Source organism: Strix aluco, chromosome 15 (assembly GCF_031877795.1).
Source record: "Strix aluco isolate bStrAlu1 chromosome 15, bStrAlu1.hap1, whole genome shotgun sequence".
NCBI classification, from domain to species: domain Eukaryota; kingdom Metazoa; phylum Chordata; class Aves; order Strigiformes; family Strigidae; genus Strix; species Strix aluco.
Genome location: NC_133945.1, coordinates 15,242,027 through 15,266,125, shown reverse-complemented (window position 1 = coordinate 15,266,125; position 24,099 = coordinate 15,242,027). Strand labels below are relative to the sequence as shown.

Sequence of the window (24,099 nt, the reverse complement as noted above, 5' to 3'; positions counted from 1 at the left end):
ATTGCACAGTCAGCAAGAGCTCTTCCAGCATGTCTGGTGCTTAAATCATGGCATATCCCTGGGGAGCACAGCTGATAGAGAAAAATCAGAGAGCCCTGAAGATCTTCTAAAACATTGTCCAACTCATTTTAATTTGTTAGCTAATTCCAATTCTCAGAAAGAGCAGAGAAATGATAACAGGGATTTTAAAACCGATGTGGAGGTTTTCTCTCCTCTGACATGTGAAGCACCCCCCAAACAGAATTGTTCATGAGTATCGCAGCAATGTGCATCAGTCCAGTTAGTAAGTACATCATTGACTACAGAAGTAGTACTTTTGAAGTGTTGATGACTGGGCAAGACAAAGTTTGTAGGCAAAGGTAGGTGACAAACAAACAAGCTTTCATGCACCTACTATGTGTTCAGCATTACCAGTACCCCATGACTCTTCATAAATTGGACAAGGAGTGCTAAAACCCTGATTTGCTGTGGGGCACTGAACAACCTGCTTAACTCCTGCTTCATTGTCTTTACGTCAGAAATGATACCACACACAGTGAAGTGCAATGGGATTTCACTAGAAAAGGTATTCTCCAACTGTAAAATGCTGTTCAGGGATTTTATCCATATAACCTCCTCTACAGTAAAAGAAAAAATTAATAACAACAGTAATTATCATCACACTTGTGCTTTCTGCATAGTCATTTCCTTCTCTTCTAATCCCAGCAGGCTGCATAAGCAGTAAAGCTGCGTGCTTATGAAAAATATGTATGGTTATGAGAAATACAAAATCCTGTCCCTTGTCTGGGTGCTGTCCCCTGGCTTTTGGCAACATGATGCTGAAATGAGCGTTACTCCATTCAGTGCAGGACTTTCCAGAAAGCCAAAGGCTACATACACAGCAATCTGAGATGCGTTAGACTGCAAAAACCATGAGTGTCTGTGGATTTTACCATTATTCCCCAGCTGCTGAGGCCAGAAGATGTGCTCAGTGGTGCACTGGCCACAAGAAGGACACTCTCCCCGTGCCCTGGCAGTGAGCGTAGTCACTAACTCCCGCTTCCCCGAGTCGCTTCGGCTGTGCAGCGGGAGCGCACGCCGCAGGTGCGGGGATGGGCAGACAAGCCCAGCCAGCCCGGGGCTCTGGGCTGCACGGCAGCAGCCTCGCGCAGGTCCGTCTGCCCATCCAAGCGGGAGGGAGGTAGGGAGAGAACCGACTCGCCCGGGGGGGGCCCGGCGGGCGGGGCGTGTGTGCAGCATGTGCCGGGTGCCGGCCCCCCGCGGGGGGTTACGGCCGCATTGTTTCCCTGCCTCCCCCCCGCCCTAGCCCCGCACTGAGCATGTGCGCAGCGCCCCTTTCCCCCCCCTCCCCCCGCCCGCCAGCCCGCGGGTCCGCGTTCCGCGCAGAGGAGCGGTGAGCTCCGTGTTGTCTCCGCGGCAGCCGGGCCGCAGTCCCGCTGGTATGGAGTGAGCTGCGGAGCCCCGCGCCGCCCGGCCCGGCCATGGAGCTCAGGAGGTCCATCTCGGCCAGCGCGGAGGCCGACAGACCCCTGAGGCGCTACGGGGCAGTGGAGGAGACGGAATGGAAGGCGGAGGCGCTGGGGAGAAGTGAGTGGGGGGCGCGGGTGCGGGTCTGGCCGGCCAAGGCAGCCTCCAGCGGCGGGGGGCGCCGGCTGCGGCGGTGTAGCGCGGTGCGGTGTAGCGCGGTGCGGTGTAGCGCGGTGCGGTGTAGCGCGGCACGGTCCTCCTGGCCCCGCGTTCGGCCACCGGCGGCTCCTGTTAGCGGGGCGAAGCCACCTTGGGGGGCTGCTCGGGGAGGAGGGTTGGTGTGAGCACTTCGCCCTGCGAGGCTGGCGCTGGCCCAGGGGGCCGTGGCGGAGCCAGCCCCTTCTCTGTGCCCAGGGCCGGAGCCGGGCCGGTGCCGCTCCGGGCGCTGCAGGGCTGCCCTGCGGATGGATGGGCTGCTCGCTCCGCAAAGTGAAGCGACGAGAGGGTGGCTGAGGAAGGATGGCTGGGATGTTGGCTTTCGTTTATTAGGTGGGATTTAACGTATGGCGTTTCATAAAGATTGGTAGTCTTTAATGTGCTTCACATTTGAAAGGCACAGATTATTCCCTCTTGCTATCTCAGGCAGAGAGTACAGGAATACAGCACTGAGTTCACTTCTTCAGCGGTTGCACTGTGTTTATGAGCTCAACAAACGCTCTGTGGTGGAAGAGCTTTCTTGAAATCATATTTTTCCAGAAAGCAGCACTTGACATAACCTTTCCGAAGTGCAGATGGAAAGAGTAGTTAAAAAGATCCGTAGTTGCCAGTTCAAGTTATCTATGGGACCTTTTCTTCTCTAAGATACCTGTTATTCTGTCATTGGCAGAACTAGTTTCTGTACAACCTAATAAGCCTGTAAACTCCTAATTTTCGAGGTAACCACTGAGGCAAGAAATCTTGAAAAGACTGTCACAAAAAGCTCTGTACTAGTACAGAGAAAAATATTTTTGAAGTTTTATGAAGTATATGATTAGGCCATGGGAAAAAAAGCTTTGTGTGTATCTGTTGTGACACCTTCATTTTGGCTGATACTGAGGTTGCTGATACTCTTGATTCACCATCCATCTTTTGATGTGCACGGTGAAGTCTCACCTGGATGCCATGTAACATCCCATGGCTTTGCAGCATCCCGGTAGCAGAGTTTAGCCAGCACTTTTGCTATGTTTAGACTTCTCAGATACTGCTGTGTTCTGGAATCATACTTCACCTCTGGCTTCAGTTTTTCATGCATATGTTATTGTCTACCATATGCTGATGACAGGGGTGTAACTCTCCCACTCCGATGCTTCAGTTGCAGTGTTGGTTTTGTTGCAGTGCCTGGCATAGGTTCAGGACTGAGTAACTCCACACTTTCTAAAATGGAATTGAAGACTGAAATTGCTGTTGACTGAGTTGGTTGACTCAGACATATGCAACAGTTTTGCAGGTTCTCTGGCACGATACAGACGTGTGCTTTTCTTGTTCTCATAAATGTGTCTGGTTTTGTTCCAGAGCTCAGGAGCTGAGTGCAGTGCAGCGCTTGTAATAATAACTGGTAGCTTGAAGTGACAGAAGGGTTATGCCTTCCAAGCTTTGGACAAAGATCATCCGTTTGGCAGAGGGTAATGTGGAGGCCGAGTGGGAGACCCAATCTGCTCAAAAATATGTGCTCAGCATTAAGCTTCCATCCAAATCACAGTTTGACCCGGTACCAGAATGGGCTGTTGGCAGGACTAGAGCCAAATATCCAGGTGTCTGCACCCCGGCTCTGCTGCCGAGCTGCCCTTCTACACACTAGATTCAGTTTAATGAGAATATTTCTCTGTATATAACAATTTAGGTATAGAATAGGAAGTAATCTAGAGGCCATGGTCTGTTCTTTGAAAAGTAGAAAATTATTATGACTTTCCTATTTGAATAATTGATCTGTTTGTTTGCTCATAGGCTTCAACTTTCTTAAAGTACTGTGGAAAATGCTATTTATGGTAGCTCTTTTGGATGATCCCTGCATATGTTCCCTATTTTAACAATAACACTGACTTCTGGTCACACTTTTTCATTGATTAAAAATAAGTAGATCTTACTATTCTCTTTAATGTTCCCTTACAGCATGGGTCCTAAATTGCATGGCATGATGACAGTAGTCTCCAGAAGGTCTGAGAAGCTGGAAAAGCATCACCCCCTTTTTTACTAATGTCAACAATTAGCATTTTGTATTTGCATATTGATTTAAATATGAAATCCTAAGTAATAGTATTAACAAAAGCAGAAGCCTATTACTGCATATGCATTTGTCCTTTTTACTCTGATGATTTATTGTATCTTAAATCAGGATTTCTTTAGAGGCTGACCTTTTGTATCTGAACAACACTCTGCATGACAGAGTGCCGTTTCCTGGTCAGTGCCTTTTAATGTGAGTGTAGTTGTATCACAAGAGCATGTACATCCTGATTATAGCCATTACAGAAAGAATGTTATGGAAGTTAGGTAGTTTCTATTTACTCTGTTAAATGGAAAGGGAGCTCTGTGCTAACTTCTCTATCTGTGTTACAGAAGGCATTGCTGGTTATTGGTTATAACCAAAGATCAGTTACTTCATAGCAATGAAATGTAACATTATGCACATTTCTATTCTACGATGGCCTCTTTCAACCCGATTATCAATGGAGTTAAGCTGCTTCACAGGAGCTGAGGATCTGATGCCCTACAGCCTGAGGGTGTAATGATCTCCAGTGGTTTGCATGCAAAATACAAAGCAGATTGTTTAAAGGTGTGTCTCTTTAACAGGACACTGAAGCCTTTCCCTTCACATACAGGAGGGAATTTCCAAGAAGTAGAGAACATTAAAAATGGCAGTTTACCACGTACAGAGCAACTCACACATTTTCTAGTGCATATATGTAAAACACAGGCTTATAAATTGTCAGGCTTGTATAATAATAATGTGGTTACAGCTTTCTCCATAAATGATCTTTACAATATAGTGTTGGGGAGTCTGCTCTGAAGCAGAGCACTCAAGCATTTTGGTCAGTCCTCATTACCAAGTGCCCAGCTTCATTTAGAACCATCTATCTTGCTGTCGGCAGGGACTCATAATGCCCAGTTTAAATAACTGCAAGGCACACAGGGAAATAGCCACAAAGAAACAAAGCAGTTTTTCACCATCCTTTTGAACATCACACTTCTCAGATACATTTCTGCTGATCTTGTCCTTCCTCTTTCAGTTTGTGTGAGGTCTGGAAGTATATGCAAAATTCATGGTGAATGCCCCAGCTTTAGTCAGTATAAGGAAGCAGAAAACTGCAAAGGTTGTTCTGATACAATTTAGTGCACCATGAAAATTGCTTATTGTTTTCATTTGAATAGTAACTCAGAATTGGAGGTAAGCTGTCACACTCCTATACTGCAGAGGTCTACCTTTTCAACTGGTTTTGAATATGAAGTGGAGATTAGGGGGAAAGGGGCCCTATTACAGGCCAGCACTGAAGAGGAAGCTGGAGATTCCCCACAAGAGACTCAGTAGTAGCATGAAGCCTCCATAGCCAGTTTTACTTGTTCTCCCTTCGTGCTGTGATTGTTGTATCACAGATTATGTCCAGGCGAGGTAGAGTGAGATTGAAGCGCACTCCAGAACAGCACCAGTGGGGTGATTTTATCTAGTTCTGAGATTGCTCTGATATGTTCCAACAGCAGAAAGATAGTACTGTTCCCAGGTTCATAGAGATCCTGGGCTGACACATGTGAAACCTTATTTCACCATATTCAGTTAGAAAGGTTTTCAAGATAAACTAAGCTTGTTAGCCAGAAAGAGACTCATGTATGTATTTATATGCTCAGCTGCTGAGGACTCAATTCAAACACTGAAAATATGCACTATTTAATACTTTGCATTTGCATTTCTTGGCAGCATGGGAAAGTGGACAACTTATATGTCTGGAGGATTTTTGATTCAAGACCAGCTTGTTTTAGAAGTGCTGTTATGAACAGAGATGGTCTTTCAGCTTGCAGAAGCTTGAAAAGCTAAAAAGAAAATGACCATAGATTGCAATATCATAGGTAGTGGCCCTATAGCCAGGTCGTCTTTTCTCTTTGGTGAACAAAGAATGAAGAAAATGCATTTATACCCCTGTTATGGGCACTTGCTTTATCTAATCTACTGGGCACTGCTTGTGTCACCTTTAAGGCCTGATTTCATTAACAGAACAGAATGGCTGCATCTTAGAACAGGATCTAGCTCATATGTTTTAATGTTGCTTAATAACATAATAATTTGCAAAATTTCTGTTGCAATATTAAAGAATCAATCAAGTAGCAAAAGAGAAACACATTTGTCTTGCACAGCAAAGCCTGCACAGCTAGTGTCCTGTGACATCTATCTGTCATTCTGGTCACCAGTGAGTAGTTAGGATGGGTTTTGTATTAATCATATGCCTCTAGGTATCAGTCAAAAAGTAGGTAAATACCAATTTGCTCTTGAATTTTTGTGTCAGCTGTATAAAATTTGGAGATTTAATAGCTCCCTATATATCTGGTACAGACAGACTGGATAGTATGTTGGTTCGCTTGAGACGTCAATACACTCCCGTGTATTGATAAAGTAAGTTTGCTTTTCTACAGTCCCAAGTGACTGTAGAAAAGCAAACTTATTTAGACTCTAGCAAAGGCAGACACAGCCCTAGTACTTGGTAGGGGGTACAGCTGAATGTCCTCATTCTTCTTCCTCCTGTATTGCTTCATGAGAGTGAAAAGTGACTTGTGTTGTCTCACAAGATGGGGAAGGAAATGTGATTAGAAAGTTGCAATGGTGCTCAGGGCTGGCAAGTCAGAAACTACAGAGCAATGCTGGGAATTCAGGAGTTGGCATGAGGGAAGACTCATGAGTTGGCACTGACAAGGGTCTGAAGTTTACTCTGCACCACCCACAGTTAAACCCAAACCTGCATCAATCATAGCTGTTTCTATCATCTGGTGGTTAAATATTCAAACACACACCTTTGCACCTTCTTCCATAATACCCCACATATTGCACAGACATCCACAAACTCACTTCAGTGCTCTGCATAAAAACTCTCTGTTACTGTAATACCTCTCCAGTCAGTCAGGAATGCAGTATGAGCCTGCCTATCTGCTCTCGTGATACTGTCCCCCAGTCTCATCACGTCTCTACTCTGATTTAAAAAAAGAAAGGAAAAAAAAAAAGACGTTTCACAGGGCACAGCATTTATATAGTCCAACTGCCACTGCTGTTCTTTTGCAGTGATGCCCTTGTGTTTCTGTAAATTCCCCTAAATTGTTAATTGTATCTATTACAGGTAATAAACCAGACCAAATAGATTAGGCTTATTCAGACCATCTATTAAGATAGGTGGGAAAGAAGCTAATAAGGATATACACAATTATGTTTCTTTTTATAGAAACAGTAAGTCTGCTAGCTTTATGAAGGTCTGAAGACAGGCTTCAAATAGGGAATGTAATTAATATTCTTTCCATGTCTTAATTTTAAAAAAAATCCCAAACAACTGTGTGCAAATTTTGAAAAGAGAGTGACCAAGAAATTCAACTGTGACAATAAAACACTAATACCCATAACTTTTTAGAAAATACCCACACCTTTTTAGAAAATATTTGACAAAATATTGTAATCAACAAAGACAACTGATTCAAAGGATGATGCCAGTTCTAGATTTTTTTCTTGGTCATAATAATGTTAACATATTTTTATTGTAGTTCAAGAGGAAAAGCAGCCTGTGTTTGATCTGTGAAACCAAGACAGAACTCCCACACTGAAAACCAGGAAGGATTTCTAGAGAGAACTGAGGCTGTTTTCTACAAAACAGTTGTGAAACTTACCTGTTTCAATGGCAGTCAGATGGTTCTAAAATTCTCCTACACAGCTTGGTGTTTCTACAAGTCCCTGATGAATTTGGCTATCAGTATGCACATACAATTTTTCTGCATTTTCATTGCTTATCCACTTTTACACATACTATGTGTTGATCCTTCTCCTTCTGCAAAATATTTCTTAAATACAGAACCTACCACTTAATATCTCCACCAGGTCGTTCCTGCATCACCTAGAACTCAAAGGAAGGGAGTGTCTTGGTTTTGTTTTACTTCATAAAGAGCCAGGACAAAGATTTACAGAGTGAGACTAATCTGGTTTATGCTATCTACACATTGTCTTATTTTTCTAATTCCTCCTCCCACAGCTGGACGCTCCAGGCAGCTGCTGGGACAGAGGAAGAAGGAAAAGGGAGAACTGGAAATATTTTAATGCTTCAGAGTGCATTCCTGCTAAAATATTAGTTAACAATGGGAAGAGCTGTGACCCTTAGAGCACCTTCTTGCAGGTGCTACTTCATGTTGGTCTCCCAAGTCCACAGAGTTCTGTATCACAGATTCCTATAGAAATATACTTTCCTATTTGGTGACAGAAACAAAATCAGTTAATAGGATACCCTTGCCCCTATAGTCTCCCTATCGTATTTCATGAGTTTTGCTCTTCCTTCACTTTTCTATCTAGCTATGGGCTCTGTGTGTCCAAGGTTTCTCAACAAAAAGTGCAGCAAATTTACTCTGTAACTTATCCTATGGTTCTGAACACAATTGTCTCTTGACAATACTTTGTATCCTACAAAGTCCAACCTGTCCTACAAAACACAGACAAATGAGAAAAACAACAACCAAACCCACCCTAATCTAATCAAAGCCAAAGGGGCTGAGTGTAGTAGGAGTCTGGCTAATTCTGGATAGGGGCTACCTTGCAAAAAACATGTTGGTTATTATGGATCAGGATCTTACTGCTGCACTTTTACTCGTGTATGTCAGCAAAAACATTTGTCTTGGCTGAGATACTCATAAATCAGAGGGTTAATGACTTCCCAAATCTCTGCACCCAACTGTGTGTACCAGGCAGGAAATGAGCACTTAAGGTGTAATGCAGTGTTTATATTCAAACCAGTGCCAACCAACAATTGTTGGAAAAGTTATAGATGAGGCTGAAGTGTTATATTTGGGACTGTTTGTTGCTCATGAATTTTCCTATTTTCTTTAAAGATGTTTTACAGAAAAAATGCCTTAGACCTGGAAAGTAGGACACTTTGAACTACACACATTATCCTTGCTGCTGGTACCCTGTGGGATTATGGACTCAGTCTGTGTAACTACTTTGACTATGTTTGATAATTGATCCCTTAGTTGCTTAGCATGTTTTCATCAGAGTAACCACTTGCGAGAATGTGTGTGTGTCTGTCTCAAGGGTGCATTATAAAACAGGATTAAAAATTTACATTCAGGATTGGGCATGCGCTGCAAAGTACTGTGTATCACGCATGAAGTGTATAGAGTTTTCTTGTAGTTACTGAGCACAAGAAAGGTTGGAACTCAGCACTCTGTAATCCTGAATCTCAAAGTGCTTTTCTGCTGTAGCTGAATATGTTCCATTTTCATAGAAGTCTTACTTAGTAAAATAGTCCCAGAGACTCAATAAATAATGCTAATTTATTTCCATGAAACATGTTCTGCTGTCTATCTACATAAAAGGCATAATATAAATGCATTCAAAACTCAAAGAAGAAAAATGTATGCTTGGAGGGCAAACTATGAGAAATCAGCAGGAGCACCCTTGGATAATGATGTTGGTTGTCCTTCAGGATCAGCAATGAAACATGAATTATCAACATTTTGTCAGTTCATAAAGGGCAAAATATTTGAGAAAATAATTTCAAGGGAATTTGTCATTAAATGAGGATGGATGATTTTCAGTGAGACAAGCTGGTTGTTGCAAAAGCCTAATGATTGCAAACACTACCAAAATGCAAGAGGTAATTTGTTATTGTAAGAATATCAGCTGTGTTTAAGGATCTTTTTATTGCCCTGAGCCCTTCTCCCACCCAAACCTCTATTGATGAGGGATTTAAGAGGTGTTGTACAGACACATTTGGTTTTTTAAATACTGATAAAATTGGAACAAAAGATTCTCATTATAAAGTGGTTTAATGGTTTTGTTCATCTCTTGGAGAAAACAACTCCAAAACCAGAAAAGAAATCAACAGTCAGTTCTACCATAAATGCCCTTTCAGTATCTTCAACCAAAGTAAGTTTTAGAATAATGGTGTTGAAACTACATGAGCAAGACAGGGACGTGACCTCCCTGGGAAGTGACAGAGAAGCCTGACTGACACTTTCTTAGTTACAAATACAAAACACAGTCCTGACTTCATTGACATCAGTGGAAATTTCCTCACTGATTTCAATAGAAGCAAAACTGGACTGGGCTCTCTGCCGTTCTCTCTTGGAGCCCTGTTCACCTCAATTCTCTTTAGAAAGCTCTGGTGAGGGAATCTGGGGGCTGTGTCAGTTCCATGAAGATTCCCCTGGGGATCTGTGTCAGGTTGCCCCATGGGTTTGATCTCTCTGCCCTCACTTCTCACTGGGCATGTCCTGCAGTCCTGCAGAACCTTGGCAAGCAGCAACAAGCATTTGCTCCCTGGAGAACCATTTACATTGACAGGGGTAATGCCATTTCATTCTTCTTGTCTCTGAGCAGTGAATCATTAGCTAATACATTGGAGCCCCTATGGTGAGTGGCTGTTCCTCAAACCATCCTATTTCACAGGAGAAGAGGAAATCACAGAAATTCAGTTATGCATTTGTGCCCCCGCTCTCCTTATCCAATCTGTAGTTTCTCTCATCTTCTACCATGGATTCCCGTATAACTTCCTCTGGGCACTGTGCCTGAGAGGGGACTAAAGTTACTGCAGTTTGGCAGACTCTAAGACAGAGACATTTTCCTTCAGGCTGATGCTTGTCTGTAGCACAGAGTGAGTATGTGGGATGTGATAGTGAAGGGCACAGCCATGGAGTTTGGAAAGCAAGTAAAACCAAGATCCATTTGTCTCTGCCTTGGTAAGGTGTGAAACATCCCACAATTGCAAAATTTCTTGCCTTCTCTCATACAAAGAGAAGGTGACAGCCAGCTGTCCGTTTGTCTTGGTGATATAGATTAAGACTCTGTCGAACTGCCTTCATTTCCTCTCCCCTGAGACCTTCAGGGAGGCAGTCAGCTCAGCCCCACATCAGCCCAATGCCAATTGAGAGAAAGAAAATACTAGCATATTTAAAGAAAACTGAATCAAAATTAAGTGTGCAAAAACTATTAACTTGGTGAAAATAGGATTTCTTGCTAGAGGATGACTCCTCATCCACAGATGAAAGGCAAGTGCAGAATAGATTTGTTTGCCAACTGTCATTATTTTGTTGAAGAGATGGAGCCCTGTGCAGTTTCACCTGAGCGTACACGGAGAAAGAACCAGCTGGGTTTGGCTCTACTGGCTCTGGTAATTTCATCTTTAAGGAAGGGCATAGCTTTTGCCTGTGGCTCACTGGAAGCGCTGTGTGCTTCATACATTGGAGAACAAGATCCCAGTATGATTTTCTGCTGCCTGGCCTTCCTCTTTGCTGTCAGACTGTACATATTGTATGCGCATGGCCTTAGGAATAGCAACGTTCATCCCCCTGGGAAATTACTAGTATTTTCTCCAATGAAATGTGAAACACCTTTTTTCTTGGCTTCTGAGGAGCATCTTCTCAATATTTAATTACCTGCTGGAGTGGGAGTCTGTTATGTGAACCAATTTCTTTACTGTCTGAAGCAATTCTCCATACCAATATCACTTTGGCCTTTACTGGATTTGTCTATAATATTTATCCAATGGTTTTAAGGTTGCCTAAAATTATCTGCCAGCTGCTGGGAAGAGCACTGTTAGAAAACTCTTATTAGAGAATCATGTCATGGGGGGGAGGGGAGAGAGAGAAACAGGCTTCCTGGTATGCTATCGAATAATTTCAAAGGAGAATATTGTAAAGATGTGAAATTTGGAAACATCAGTGGCCATTTTACTATTATTTCACTCGCAACATATGCTGGTCTTTATCAGTTGATGTTCATAGGAGAAATCATAAACTCATATATTCCTAAAGAGGTTTGCAAGACTTTTTGAGACTGAACATTTTGTTGACTTTTTTTCTGAAACAAAAAAATTCATGAAGATAGAAAAAGTCTTTTAAAAATACCAAACTAAATAAGCTTTAAAAAACTGAACATTAGCTGTAGCTGGCACTGTTACAGCTTTTGAAACTTAAATGCTGAAGCTCTGTGTTAGTATTACAGTATCAGAATATGGCTCTAGTGAGTAATAAAATGGAAAGCCACAGGCTGTTTCCATTGACCACTGAGCCAAAATGACAGAAGTAAATGAACAAGTAATGTGTGTTTCTTAATACTGCTTGTTAATTCTCCATTATATAAGATGAATGGATGAAGCATGAATTGCTTTCCTTGGACTGTGGCTTAAACCCAGTCTTGCTCCATCCAGATGGGATTGATTTCAGTGGGAGCACCACACAGGGGAAGGTACCTACCACAGTAACTAACTGTACCAGTTTCTATTTACAGCCTTCTGATAGCGCTGAATCTCATGCAGGGTTGTGGCAGGGTTGGGCATGGAAACCCTTTCCTGAGTCTTCCTGACTCCTGGCAGTCTTCCTGTGCCAGGCTGAAATAGCTTCTTGCACATAAACGTCTAACCTAGTGCCACTGAATAAAACTGACAATAAAGGCTTTTGGGTCAGACTTTCAAAGGCAATCTTCTCTCATTTTTTCTGTCTCATTTTGGATCCATTTTCTCCTAGGAACAGCTGTCAGATCATATACACTGTGCAGACTTTCCCACCAGGCTGCATATAGCTGCATATTCTCCCCATTCACTGAAGGGCAAACTGCTGTTTAAGGTGCACAGGGTTGTATTTTCAGTTCATAACGTGATGGGAAAAGGTGAAAGGAATATGCAAAAAAACAACAGTAACTGCATTGTCACTGTCATGATTTCTTTGAATGTAACCAAGTTTTCATCTCACACAGATTTATTTTGAAAAATAAAATATTATTTTAAGCAGTCAGTCCATTCCCTTGTCCCTCTGTCCTACACACCACCCCCCCCCCCCTGGTGTGACGGCATTAAAGAACAGATACTGAGAGCTCGATACTTTAGATACTAGCAACTCCTGTGTCTTTTGCACGAGCTTTAAGTTAATCAGAAAGATACTAGAAAAGATAGCCCCTGTTCTCACAAATCAGACCCCTAGAAATAGGTAACTAATGCAGTTTGATTTCTGGATGGTTTTTATATGTCTCCAAGGCACCAGAGGTCATTAGAGAGAGGACAAAGGGACTGGTGCTTGTGGTGTGAGAAGCACTGAGGTACCTGGAGGCAGTCAGTGACCAGCATGGTCCTTTTTATTTTTGTATTTATAAAGTGAAAAAGTGTTCAATAGAGATGTAACAGTGGTACTAGCAACAATACTTGGGGGAGGAGTGGAATATTAAGGCCTATTTCAAGGCTTGTCTACATTTTCTGAGATTATTTCCATATACTACCATGGGGTTCTGATCAAGATGGGTGCCAGAGCTCTTGTACTGGCTCCAGCAACATTTCCCACCACGTTTAATTCTCCTCTTTGACATACAGACACGGTGTGCTAAAATGAATGACTGAGCTTAATTCATCCACTCTCCTTGATTTCTCCTCTCTTTACTGCAGCTCTCTCTGCCTCATCTCCTAAGTATGTTCATTCAAAGAAAAAAACAACTATGACTCAAACCACAGCACTCCTACTCTAGGGTTTGTATATGCAAAACTGCAGTGATTTGAGAACTGGACAGACCACACTTAATGCATATAAAGCACTCTGAGCTTGCGTAGTCCAAGTTGTGTCTGTTCAGAGGTATAACACAAGGTTGCTGAAACTTCAGGCTAATTCCCTATCAAAAATAAAGAGGATGTATGAGAGCTCTTCCAACAGGAATCTTAGCCAGGCAAAGCATTTTTCAAGCATTTTCCTAGTTTTATTTTCTTGCAGTGATGTCATAATTGCTGATGTGAGTTTTTTCCTCAGTAATTGTTAAAAAATTTTATTGTATTTACCTTTTATGTAGAATAGTCTGGATATAAAATACCTTGGTAATAATTTCTTCTAGTGAAGAAAATCATAGCACTTAATTTCATTCTCTTAAAATTAGGTGGCTAGTCACAACAGAGTAAATCTAATGTAACTATTTTCATGCTGGGAAGGTGTTACACCACTGTGTTGCAAGCAAGAAAAAAACTGTCTCCTCCTGTGAGTCCTCCACATATATAGGTATTTACACCACAGAAAACATTGTGCTTGTGGCATGTTTTCGTTCATTCTGCACAAGGGAGAAAATGCATTTCTTAGAAGTGAAATCATTTGCGTGTTTGTAAGGAGGTCATCTGCTGCCCTTCACAGGAGTAAAATGTACAGGGAGCAGGAAACAACCCCTTCTCATAGAATATCCATTTAATAATTTGCCCAGGCTTCCTTATTCTGGAGTGGTAGAAAGGCAAAATATCCCAGCTAGAAACCGTTTTATATCTAGTAGCACAGATGATCAGAATTCTCATCGGTTTCCAGGTACTGTGGAAAGTGCTCTTCTACAAACAGTAGGGACAGTTTTCTGTATGCTATCCAAGAAGACTGGATAGCAATGACATTTTCTGTGGGCAAAACTAGGGTATTACCAGGTGTTGGCTAGGACAAGATGGGTGTTTGCTGGTGAGTCAAATAAAGAAACAGGCAGCATGGTAGATGGTCATTTTGAGATGTGTATCTTTCTAAACGAATCAGTATTGCAGATGAGCTGAAAACTGCGCAGACATGCAAATAAAATAGCATGAACCGTTTACAGCAATGCTTGAGTATTAGTTTATACCCCAGTCTGCACCAACAAAATTAGGCCAGAGATAATCAATTCAGAAGAAAGGCTGGTAAAAATGAGACTCATCACCAAGGGCTTACTTAATCCAGGATGTGATTAACTTTGCATAGTGACTTCTGAGGAAATAATTGAAAGGAACTTTTTTTTTTTCCAAATAAATTCCCATTAAAAATGAGATTTTGTTAACAGAACTTAAAATTGCAAACAAAAGGTAAATTGATTACTTAATCCTGTAGAATTTACTTAAATCATGCTTCTGTAAGATCTGTTATTAGTCTGGTAATAGCAACATATATGAACAGTGGTCTGAGACAGGTTATAGTGTTTTGTCTATTCATTCTATCTGATAACACTTCCTGAATAGAGTCAGTATTATTTTCTTGCTGGTTGCAAGAAGTTTTCATATAGCAACAGGGGAGATATAAACACCTAACGAAATACTCAAATCTTATTGTAAAGCCAAAAAAATTGAATAGGAAAGATTACCTGAGGGGGGAAGAGGAAGAAAAAAGGAAGCCATTTAGCTTAATTCATTTTTAAAAACAACAGATTTCATGCTAGTGGCATCCCAATATTTTACTGAATGACAAATCTGTTTCTAGCTCTTTTTGAGCTTATGTTTAGTTCATGTAGGGAATTCCCACTTAAGAAACTCAGGAGTCTGGTCTGTTGGTTTTGTGGTGGCTGATTCCCAGGGGTGTGTATGTTCAGCATATGTCAAAGATCTAGACCTCAAGCTTTGTAATGTGGAGATTTACTGAGATCAGATTCTGGGCTCAGATGAAAAAAACTATCATTTTTTCTAAGATCTCCCTCATAAGAAAGCTTGCCTCTCATATAAGAGACCTCCCAACTTTGCACCAAGTATTTGTATCACACATTGATTTTTGCAAAACAGGGAGAATTATCTTTCATTTCCTGGTGTGAGGGGATGAGGTCACATATTACCTTGATAATGAGGATTTCTCTGGGTAGCATTTTAAATGGGACACTTTCCCAGGCTGGGTATATAACTAAGAAAATCTTCTATAAGGCTGTGAGATGTGATATAGCTGTGACAAGAAGCAGCTGTTTGTTCAAGAAAGCAAGTAGCTCCCTTTCCATCCCAAAGCTGCTCAAATCTTGGGTCTAAGCTGCTTATGAATAAAGCACAGCAAATTGGGGGCCTGTATCTTCCCTAAAACAGGCAGGAGGAGTGAGGAACTGGCATGGCCATTACTCTGTCGTTCTTCTTGGCTGCTGGTAAGATTTAGCAGGTGCAAGTTGAAATGGAAAGATGTACAGCAATTTACTACACACCTTCTCCTGTGCCAGGAGGAAGCAGAGCACAGCTGGATGCAGAGCCCCTTGGCTGATGCCCCTGTTCTGAATCTCAGAGAAAACCGACCTCTGCACCAAAGCTGCCGGCCACTCCTCACAAAATCCAGGTCAGGCCGAGGCAAGCTGGACAGCAGTAATGACTACTTGGTCACAAACAAGTGAGCTAAATCGCTGGGTTTTCTGCAAGCAGCGCTTACTTGAGTGCTGAAACAATATCATGCAAGATCAGGTCATTTGTCTCATCTGCAGAGATTGATTGATTTATTTATTTGTCTGTGTGTAGGGGGAGAAAGAAGAGGGAGAAACCAGAAGAAAAGAATACTGGGAGAAGCTTCTGGTTTTAGATCTACTGGGATATTGAGGGCACCCTTCTGTCACATTAGGTCAATAGGAGAATCACTGATATGAAATACATGGTGGTACATCCCCTAGAAAGAGGTGGAAAAATGCCACTTTATTATTTCAGTTACAGCAAGACAAATTAGGTTGCTTAGTTTCAGACTGACATGTAATGTGGTCTGGGGGAAATTGCTTTCACACCTCACCTAAAGCCACCAGACAAATGTGTGAAAAATCCTGTTGTCACAGCATCTGGCAACAAGGAATGTGGTACTGATACCCAAACTAGAGTTTATTTAAAATTGGAAATAGCAGTAGGAAGTCTGGAAAACGTTCTTGCACAATTCAATTACAGTACTTTAAGTCTGTCATAATTCTCTGCAGACCTAATTATATGGACAGCTCTTCTTTAAATCCCACTCAAAACCATTTAATCACTTCTTTATACACAACAGAAATGGCTGGATGAGATACCACAGGCTATTTTGCAAATGGACTGTACTAGTCTTGAAGAGAGTTAGTGGCTCAGTTCAGGCACTGGCGATGCTGGAAACTGAAGTCTGAAATGGTCACGCCAATCATGATGATGCACTTCCAGCATGCTGTAATTGCTCTGAAAAAATTCTGTATGTAAGCCCTTTCTCCACTCTATCAGTATATCTGAGACACCAGTAAAGACACTCTGTATTGGTAGACTTTTATATCTGATGTGTGATGGGAACTGTACTGAGATGATACTAAGCTGGCTACTGAGCAGTCACTTGCAGACCAGCTTGCATCTGAAGGCGTGAGCTGTAGTGACCTTATCACAGCCACCATAAGAAAAAAATAAGTTAAACCTGCCAAATTTAGAATCTGGATGTTTGAAAACTGTCTCAACTCAGAGATGCAATTTATATTTCAGCTGAGTGGAGAATCACGTGTGAATCCATGAATAAAGTCTCTGGGGTTTCTTAATTCAATGGGAATTGAGTTTAAGAAGCATTTTATAAAAAGACATTAATTCCAAAATCCCTTTGCTGTTTTCATGATTCTGTTTTCCTCATTGTTATGCATTTACCCTCTAACAGGCTGAAGAGATGTGTGCAACCTTGTTATCATTGACTGTAATGGAAATTGGCTGGGGCATGCAAATTGCCTAGACAGTCTTGGAATCAACTTCAAAGTAGCAAGGTTGAGCCCTATAATTGGACTGTCAAAGCCTCTAAGGGTTTTCAAGACCCAATCTGTGAGTGTCATTAGGGTAATTTATGTTAGTGGACATACTTCTGTGTACTCTGAATTTATTTACGTCAGAAGCACTTTCTGCAAATTTCAAACACATTAAAAAAAATCTGTATTTTTGACTTTATATTATGGCACAGTCAAATCAGGCCTGGGGCTTTTATTTCATTGTTTATAGGAAGACTTTCATAGGTAGTTATATTTATCTTCTATTTTCAAAAAAACATTTTGTTCAATGTTAAGTTCTGACTCCTTAGGCACTTACTGCTGTGAGTGCTGAAATTCTGTTTCCTGACCTGTAAATATGGTTTGTATTAGCTTTTAAACTGCTGCCAGAGGGGGTACTAATGAGGAAAAGTCATCCCTTTCCCCCTAAAATTGACTGTTTAGGAGACTATCCGGGGTATTGTGAGTCACAGGTCGAAGACATGATATAAAAATAGAGAAAGCTAGTAGAACTCTCAGTAGTAGAAAAAGCCCTACATGTAGATTATGATAGTGCTATAAAACAGCACCAAATCATATACAGATTTACAGCTAGAAAAGAAATTATTCTAGTTACGGATAATTAGGTAGCAAATTGTCCTATTGTACTGAGTCAGTTCCTTGCATAAGCAAACACCCTTAGATCCAGATGGAAGAATATGAAAGCAGAGATGGGTCACTATCTTGAAGTGATAGTTTAATCTGACTGGATGGATCCTTATGACTTCATACAAGGAGGAGGAGTCTGGAATCTTTGTGTGGGCAATGTCTGATTCCAGAGGACACTGGACCTCAAAAAACTAAATCCTACCTTAAAGAGTAAAGCCCCAGATAATGATCAAATTAGTCTTTTCTGCTTTCTGAGTCCACCCTCCTGCAAATGCAGAAAATCATACAATACCTGAGCTTATTCACAGGACCTGTCTGGTTTTTTTTCCCCCACGAAGTGAGGCCAGACCATTAAAAGATCCGTATGTTCTGATCTTAGTTTAAAACAGCTTTGTTTCCTTTCCTCCAATATCTTACCTGAAAGACTGCTCAGATTGTTATTGCTTTGGATAGTTATTAGTTGCCAGTCTAAGGTTATTCTTTACCTCTACTTAATTTTATACCAGCCATTATCATTTAACATAAACAATCCTTTCCTTTGTCCTTGATCCTTTCCTCTTAGCTATCCAAAATCTCCATCTTCACAAGATGAGTACCACAATTTTGACAGCATCAAAAGACAGGAGAATGCGGAAATCTGAAAGCTTAAGTGCAAGATAGAACAAATGGAATTTATCATCCAAATACAGGATTGAAGTATAGCTTTTAAGATACATTAAGTCTGAATATCACATTAAGGTCCTATGTATCACATTAGATTTCTACTAGAACTCCAAACTTGTGCAGATTCACATGGTCTTCATTGTCAGAGAAGGATGAACTATTGAGAGATGAGCTGATTTTTTTTCAGGATATCATTACAACCAAAATGAAGTCTTCTATGCAGAGAGCAGTTTCTTAAGACTAGAGAGATCTTTTTCCTCGGGGGAAGTGTGAGATTAAAGGGTTGCGTAATTACCCACTTAGGAAATTGTAACTGTCATAAATTGACAAAAGACAAAGCCAAGAATAATTACTGCTTATAAATTTCTCAGGGTAACAAACAAGACAATTTAATTCATGCTTTTTTTGAGAGGCAAGATCTTTATAGATCTTATCATTATGGACTTGTGCTGATACATATCATTAAATAGGGAACAAAGACAGAAAATGGTCCCTAAATTAAAAAGTGAGAACCTTCATATAACCATATAACTTCCAGTTAGCAAAGTATTGAAGACCATCCTTAATTAGCAACCACTTTTACTGCCTGAATGTCTATTTCTGCTTGGAAATATATAGTTGAGTTAGAAAACTCAAAGCAGGATCTCTTTCAGGTTCAGTTTTTAAACCAGCCTTTCCTCAGTGCAATACTGCTTGATCTACAGAAGTGCAGCATAAAAGATGCAAAGCAACTAAGAATCTCATTTTAGCGCTGGGCAGGTACAGGCACTTTCTTACATCAGACGTGAAAGGAGTCATTGTGTGCAATACTTTGAGTATAATACCATAGAAACCAAAAGGACTTTTGAGGGTTAGAGGAAGGAGTTAATATTCAGCACTGTGAATCTGGTGTTTATATTTCAAGAGAAATCTCAGTGAGACCACAGTGTACAAAAGCCTGAAATGGAAAAGAATAGACTGCTGCCAAGAGGCTTTTTGCAAAGGTAAATAATGAAAAGTAAAAGGTCAAAGCTTGAAGATAAGAACAAGAACGTACAGGATAAGCAACTAAAAGAATCTTTTTATAACAAGAGGCTCTTAGATATGGAACAGACAGGGCTGTGATTCTGGAAGGGCAGTGGGCAATTGCACCCAGTGCTTTTTATATTCCTATATTACCTAATTTTAAAATGGGGTCATATGGTAGAGTGCGAGTGAGACGCTTTTGAAGTAGAAACTCAGGTTGTAATATGTCTAGACTGTAAATGTAACTGTGATAATTTAAAAAAAAAAAAAATCATGACCTGGACAAAATAAATCCTAATATTATAATTGTGCTGTTGCACTCAGACCACAGCTGACTGTTTGAACAGAGCCATCTCCAATCATATCAGATGATTTAATATACCTTGGAAGGAAATTATATGGCAAACAGAATGATCTCTGGTGGTTTTTAGCAATAGGGTTTTTTGTTACCATGTGGTGGTTCAAAGACTCATTCAAATTCTGTTGAACTCAACAAAATTATGAATGTCAGTTCTGTCTTGCTATTTTGGGTTTTTTTAGTATTCTTTTTTCACTCAACATTGACCAAAGGCTGGCATATCACAGCCCAGCTCCACAAAATTCATCAGGTTGTTAGTAACTTTTAGAGAATACTAAAAGATTTCTACAGATTTCTGAAAAGCCAAGTTTCAACTTCCACGACTTTTTCAAACTTATTCTTCTTCTTCAAAGGCAAAAATAGCTGCATGCCTGGAAGGGCAAGTTATATATGACACATGCCAAAAAAAAAAGAAAAAAAAATAGGTTGTAGTGAAAGACTCCTGTAAACTTCAGTGAGCCTTAGATTAGGAGAAGGGACCTGCGGAGGTAATCATCTCCACAAGACAAATTCACACTTTCCTGTCCCCTCAGCCCAGCTGCTTTTTCTTCTACAGAGTCTATGTGGTGTAGGGCTTACTGCTGAGATTTCTGCATAAAAGAAAACTCCCAGTTTTGTCTATAATTTTGAAGTTATTTTACACGTGCTTACTGAATGCTGATCAGACTATTCAAAGATGGCAGAAAATACATATAGGTTATAACAGCTTCAAGCTATGCATAAAGCTGCACATACTCCATAAGTCATGGTAGCCTATTATTAGAAAACAGCAAGGAGTAATTTCGTATATTACAGAAACAGACTATCTTTGATATTCAGTGTTGAATACTAAACAAGACTGAGAGGTGGTGAAATACTGGATGAGAAGAGGCAAATTAATAGAATAAAATAAATAATCATAGTATCCATATATGACTTCTTCCAAAGGTTAATTTGACAAATTAATTAAGCAAAATTTGAAACAAAACCTTCGAAAATTGGTGTATTTGCCGTATAATAAATATGTCTTTTTAGGTTGTTAGTGCCTTTCTTAGTCTTTACTAATGGTGTTATTCTGTCCTACAATCAGAAAATTTTCACTATGATTACAAAAAAAATTAATCTTTTTCCATAAGCAATCTGTGCAAAAGCAGCTATCATCCTAAGGGTAGAAAGTATTTTTAATTCTCTCCAGTTGCAAAATAAAATTATTTTCACTGCAGCTGATGCTGCAACAGTGGTTTTCCCAGTGATTCTCACCATTACTATTGAAAGCAAGATTTCCTCTCCTCCCACAAATGGCAAGTTAAAATGCATGATAATTCATTTTGATCATCTCAGAGAGATGTCATGCTTCTCTACAGGTTGTACCAGAGTGTCCCTCTACAGACATGAAATTCTGATCTCTTGACTAAGGAGCTGCTGAATGGACCACAAATGTGAAGGGACTGCTCTAGTCTAGCAGCTTATCTCAGAGCATAAGTGATTTTTACACAGCACAGTATAGAGCTGAGGTGGCCAGTACTTTGTATTTCAGGTTTATTGGAAGCATAGATGCACTACAATTCCCCATGAATCAGAAAAATCCTCCATCTTTTTCTCCTTCCCCAAATGACTGTTCGGAAGCAGGGCTATTTGGTGACTGTGACATTCCCCGAGATCCTGGCATTTGATCAGCTTTCTGTATGCATCCCTGGTTCCTTCCTGCCAAAGGGGTTCCCTAGAGCTGCCAGATTTCACAGCTGCCTGTAGCAAAGCCAAGCGGTAAGGGAATTCAACCAGCCCAGAGGTTTTACCCTGGGACATGGAGCATGTGAAAAACCAGCTTTGGGATTTCTAGGTGTCCTGCTGTCTGGCAAAAATACTGGAAGCTTTGATGCCTAGTTTAAGTCAGTATTTCAGGACTCCGAGAATACCTCCTGTGCACCTGGGAGCTGCACTGCAGCTGAAACTTCTGCTTCCAGGATTTTATGGAGAATTTACCATCTCCAGAACTGCAAGGCTGCACTGGATCCTCATGCACTGATAGGAAGCCAGGCTCTTTGCACAGAGGCATTCCTTTTGATTTCATAGTAAAGGTATTGAATCCAAGATGTTATCCCCACAAATACTCTGAATGCCACTTCTGGCATGTTCTAGCAGAGTCAGTTTTGTCAGAAAGTTTCTAGCCACCACTACTTGCAGGGACAAAGCACATCTAGCCACCTGTGAAAGATGCTCAGTTGGTGTCAGCTCAAAGTGCACTTCATGCCAGGGATTCCAAAATAAATGTGTTGCTCAACCCATGGAGAAGTATTAATAGAGATTCAAAAGCTGTAACAGGCACAGTAAGAGAAAAAAAAAAAATTCAGCTTCTTGCTAAAAGGAAAAATTCAGCTGTGTCATCTCCAGTGTTCAGTGCTACTGATGGCAGTAGAAGCAAAGTGATTCTTAGAACTTTAGCACATCTAAGGGGAGTAGAACATTAGTCTTTTGCTCCTCCAGTAATAGCCTCTGCACACTATTGTCTTTAGAGATTACTTTTTCCCCAGTGTTAAAACCCGTCATATATGTGCGTTCCTGTTGCCTCAGTGTAGCCTATTAGCTGGTTACTGAGGCCTGATAGAACCACCATTATGATTCCAACTTTTACTAAATTTGCTGTCATCACCAGTCTGTTTTCAGTGCAAGAGACGAAACGGGAGGGCCAACTGACAAGTGGATGGAAAAGATTGCCTTGAGGGAGAAGAGAAGGATATGTCATTTTCTAAAATAACCCACTGAAATCGACTGTGGACTGTACTCTGCAGCAGCATGAGGTCCGATTCCTGAGATGCATGTAGAGCAGCCTCTATCTCAGAGCCATTGGGACTCACAGGCAATACAAAAATATTCATAATATTGTTCATGGAAAGAGAGAATGGGAAGCACTGAGTTTATGTAATGCACTTAGAAGCAGGTAATGCACTGCTGTTTGAAACAGATGTGCAGTGAGCTGGTACCAGTTCCCACAGTCTGTATTTATATGTGCAGATTCCTTTGGAATTTCTCCAGAAATCATCAAAAGTAAGAAAGGGAAATCATGGTGAGGTGAGCCTTTGTCCAAGGTTCACTTCAGTCATGACGAGTATTTCTATTAATAACTGTAGGTGGAGGATCAGTGCTGGGTACAAGAAGGGCTGGCAGCTCCAAAAGGGTAGGCAAGACCTTTGTCTCAGCATAACAAGGGAGGCAGGGGCAGGGCACGGCCCAGTGGTACGTGAGCAAGGAAAGCAGAGCAGGCCTGGTGACAACAAACAGCGTCAGCCGCAGTCCAGATCTCCAGGCAAATGCCTAGTACAAGGCAGGCCCAAGGTCAAGTGGGAAGTCAAGTCCAGGTTCCCCAGGGGAGGAGCAAGGGCCAAGGGCCAGTGTCCACTTGAAATGTGCTTCTGAGCAAAAGGAGGGAGAAAGCAGGGGGAGCCCCTGCTGAGGCTTCTCAAAGCCAGACACCTGCACCATGTCCAAACCAACCCTGAGCCCAGGCAGTCAAACCAGCAGCAGTGGTGGGATGTGCTCAGCACCATGACCGTCAGTTCACTTCCACACTGGTACTATCCTATGCCACCTTCCCTCATTCCCCCAGTTTACCCATTTTAAATTGTACAATGTTGCCTGCCTGTTAGGGAAGCCAGGAACAAAATATATTGCAGCTGTTTGTATTGTGTTTAGCCATTAGCTATATTTATATGGTAATTCCAGCATAAAACATTGAATAAATACCATTTCACACACATGCCAAATTTAATCATTGTTAGGATTCACGGTAATAGAATGCTGCAGCAGGCTAGATTAGAGATATACAATTAGATGTAGGGGTATTTTTGTATAAGTTAGTTATTGACCACTGCATCCTGCTCCAGATGGGTTAAATCAAAGATTAAAAAAAACAAACTCTGGGCCTCTGAATACATGTGAGGCAATGGTAAAAGGTATAGAAAAAGTCCTGGCTACAAGACTAGTCATTCGTGCCTCCAGGTGACAAGCTAGTGACAAACTACAGGAATCATCTGATTCTTTTCACACAAACATTTTTTTTATCAGTAATATTTTGTACTATAACAATTTATTTTTCTGCATTATGCAACTATTTCAGTTTCCACCAAGTGTGCTGTTTTTAAGTTCCACCAGCTGGTTCTCTTCATCCACCTCTAACCTGTGCCTCCTGCTTAACTTCTGCTTTCGTTCATCAACTAATAGTGGTCTTGAAAGTCTCAATTTTGTTACCTGAGACAGCATTAAGAGTGCACTTGCTGCACCATGCTTTATTAGCATTTAATATACTTCAGTGAGAAAG

The 24,099-nt window shown here is 41.1% G+C and overlaps 1 protein-coding gene across 1 annotated transcript in view; it reads left to right on the top strand.

Moving 5' to 3' along the window:
• The first annotated feature begins 1,357 nt into the window (after positions 1-1,357).
• BMERB1 (bMERB domain containing 1) overlaps positions 1,358-24,099 on the top strand; it is a 53,409-nt gene continuing 30,667 nt past the window's right edge. The window contains exon 1 of the mRNA XM_074840578.1: positions 1,358-1,587. Within this exon, the coding sequence (XP_074696679.1) occupies positions 1,482-1,587 (106 nt within the window). The 5' untranslated portion in view covers positions 1,358-1,481. The remainder of the gene's footprint in view (positions 1,588-24,099) is intronic.